At 47.1% G+C, this 2500-nt stretch overlaps 1 protein-coding gene across 1 annotated transcript; it reads right to left on the bottom strand.

The window, feature by feature from the left end:
• Positions 1 to 80: 80 nt before the first annotated feature.
• LOC307264132 (tripartite motif-containing protein 16-like) lies at positions 81 to 1918 on the bottom strand (the record flags this gene model as incomplete). Its single annotated transcript, XM_080045404.1, has 1 exon — positions 81 to 1918. The coding sequence occupies one exon, from the start codon at positions 1916 to 1918 to the stop codon at positions 248 to 250; it is 1671 nt and encodes a 556-aa protein (XP_079901530.1). The 3' UTR covers positions 81 to 247.
• Positions 1919 to 2500: the final 582 nt, after the last annotated feature.

A 2500-nucleotide genomic window follows, 5' to 3' on the forward strand; every position in this document is an offset into this window, starting at 1 on the left:
AAAGGGTCTCATATATGTCCATATTTCTGCATATTTTGGACCAAGGCCTAGTGCCGCCATCTTGAAAGTGTCATAGTTGGAATGTCATCAGGTGCATTGTTTAAAATGTAGAATTGTTCTTGTCCTTGAAGGCCACTGTAGCTTCTGTTATTATTCGAAAGGGTTGGGGTTACCCAGGGAGCGTTGCATTCCAGAACTTTCTAGAACTTTCTTGATGATGTCATATTACACACCGCACCTTTATTTACTACTCGAGCTCACAGAACTCAGCAGTGCTTCCACTATGAGATTCCAGAACGAGTCCGGCATAGAGCGGCTCCGTGAACTTGGTCTGGACTCTGTGGAGGAGAGTCATGGTTTCAGAGACGCTGTAGAAGGACAGAACACCTGCACTGTGGTCCAGGTACACTCCTATTCTGGAGGACTGAGGACCTGAGACGCTGATGACATTGTTGTCATGCTTGAAGGTATAACTGCTGCCACAGGCCAATGCCCAAGACTTCTTATTGCATCCAAATTCACATGAAATAACGTCTGATCTGGGAATGCTCTTGTACGCGACTGCTACTGAAGCATAACTGCTCATCTCCACCTCCCAGTAACAAAGTCCAGTCAGTCCGTCCTTACTCAAGACCTGAGTGCTATGACCGAATTTGTCTGGATGGTTAGAGTTCAGAAATTGATGTGGATCGTACCCAAATGTTATTTTTCTGTTCCTGTCCGATAAAGCCAGTGATCTGCCCGCTGTGTTTGGATCCAGCGTGATCTGACTTGAATACTCCAGGAACTCAGCTCTGGTCTCCGGCTGTGCTTGAAGGAGTGACACGTCCAAGTCCTTTGTCAGTGACGGCCTCATCCAGTCATCATGGAAAACGGCCTCGATTTGATCTCTTGCCGCTGTCACAGCCGCCATCGCATCCTCACAGTACGGCAGGTTGCTGGCTTTAAGTCTTGGTGTGTCTGTAGATGCAATAAGTATCGCCAGTGAGGTGTAACTCTGGAGGAACTGGGTGTGATCCTCTGTGCGTGAGAGCAGCTCCAGCTCTGCGTCTTTCCTCTTCAGCTCAGCGATCTCTTGGTCCAGCTTCTTCTGAAGATCTTTGGTTTGTTGCACTAATGTTTGTTGTTGGAGTTTGACCTGCTGCTTCACGTCAGAGCTTGTTTTCTGGATGAGACGGATCAGCTCGGCGAAGGTCTTCTCACTGTGCTCCACTGCTGTATCGGCACATCGATAGATAGCCTCCAACTCCTGTTGAAGAGCCTTCACATTTTTCTCTCTGTGCTGGATTCTCTGCTGGACTTTTTGCCGACGCTGCCCGAGCTCTCTCTGCTTCTCAGTGCGTTCTGCTGCAGCCGAGACTGTGTCGTGGTCTTTGTGTTCGTCCATTGCGCAGAGATAACAGATAGACCGCTGATCAGAGCGGCAGAACATCTTCATCACCTCATCATGACGGGAGCAGATGGCGTCCTGAAGCTTAACGGATGTTTCCACAAGTTTGTGTTTTTTAAAAGCAGGAGATTCGTAGTGAGGCTGGAGGTGTTGCTCACAGTAAGACACCATGCACACCAGACAGGACTTGAGGGCTTTCCGTTTCCTCCCAGTGCAGAAATCACAGGCCACATCTCCAGGTTCTGCATGGCACTGGTCAGCTGCAGCATGTTGGAGTAAAGCCCTCTTCCGATCCTCCACTAACTCTGCTAACAAAGTGTTTTTCACCAGGTCTGGCCTCGGGTTGAAACTCTTTCTGCACTGAGGACAGTTTTGGATTCCCCTCTGGTCTTGTCCATTCCAGTGGGTTTCAATACAGCTCATGCAGTAGTTGTGTCCACAGGGAATAGTCACCGGATCCCTCAGTAGATCCAGACAGATCGAACAGGAGAATTTCCGGTCGTCTGCTTGATTTTTGCTCTGCGCCATGTCACCTCTCAACAGCAGGGAGTGACTGAAGAGCTGCACTTCCTCATAGCAAATGCACCTGTCATACAAGAAGCCAAGCCCTTTTCAACTTCCCTAAACTCACTAGCCAATCCGATTTGATTTTGACTGCCAGGATTTGCATATTGCAGCGAGAGTGAGAGTTGGACTATTTGTTTGAGAACAGGGAGGGGTAATCACGCTCTGATCCACACACAAGGACATGAAGCAGTTTGAGCCTGGGGCTGTTATATGTGTAATCCCCAAACTTGTAGATCTTCCAAAGGGGCAGGAACCAATAGTTGTCAGTCTACGTGGCATTAAAGAAAAAGGAGCAGTTTGAACCTTGGCAGCGTTTATGGCCCTTATTAAACCATTAAACCTGCAGTGTGTAGAATTGTGGGTTTTATTTCCTAGCAGATACTGTAGAAAGTAATTATAATATCCATAAGCACATTTAATTTAGTGCATAATAGCTGAACATTTTTTTTTAATTATTATTTTTTCCCTTAGAAAGGGTCTCATATATGTCCATATTTCTGCATATTTTGGACCAAGGCCTAATGCCGCCATCTTGAAAGTGTC

The sequence above is a fragment of the Ammodytes marinus genome, assembly GCF_949987685.1.
Source record: "Ammodytes marinus genome assembly, chromosome: 17".
Lineage (NCBI taxonomy): Eukaryota > Metazoa > Chordata > Actinopteri > Uranoscopiformes > Ammodytidae > Ammodytes > Ammodytes marinus.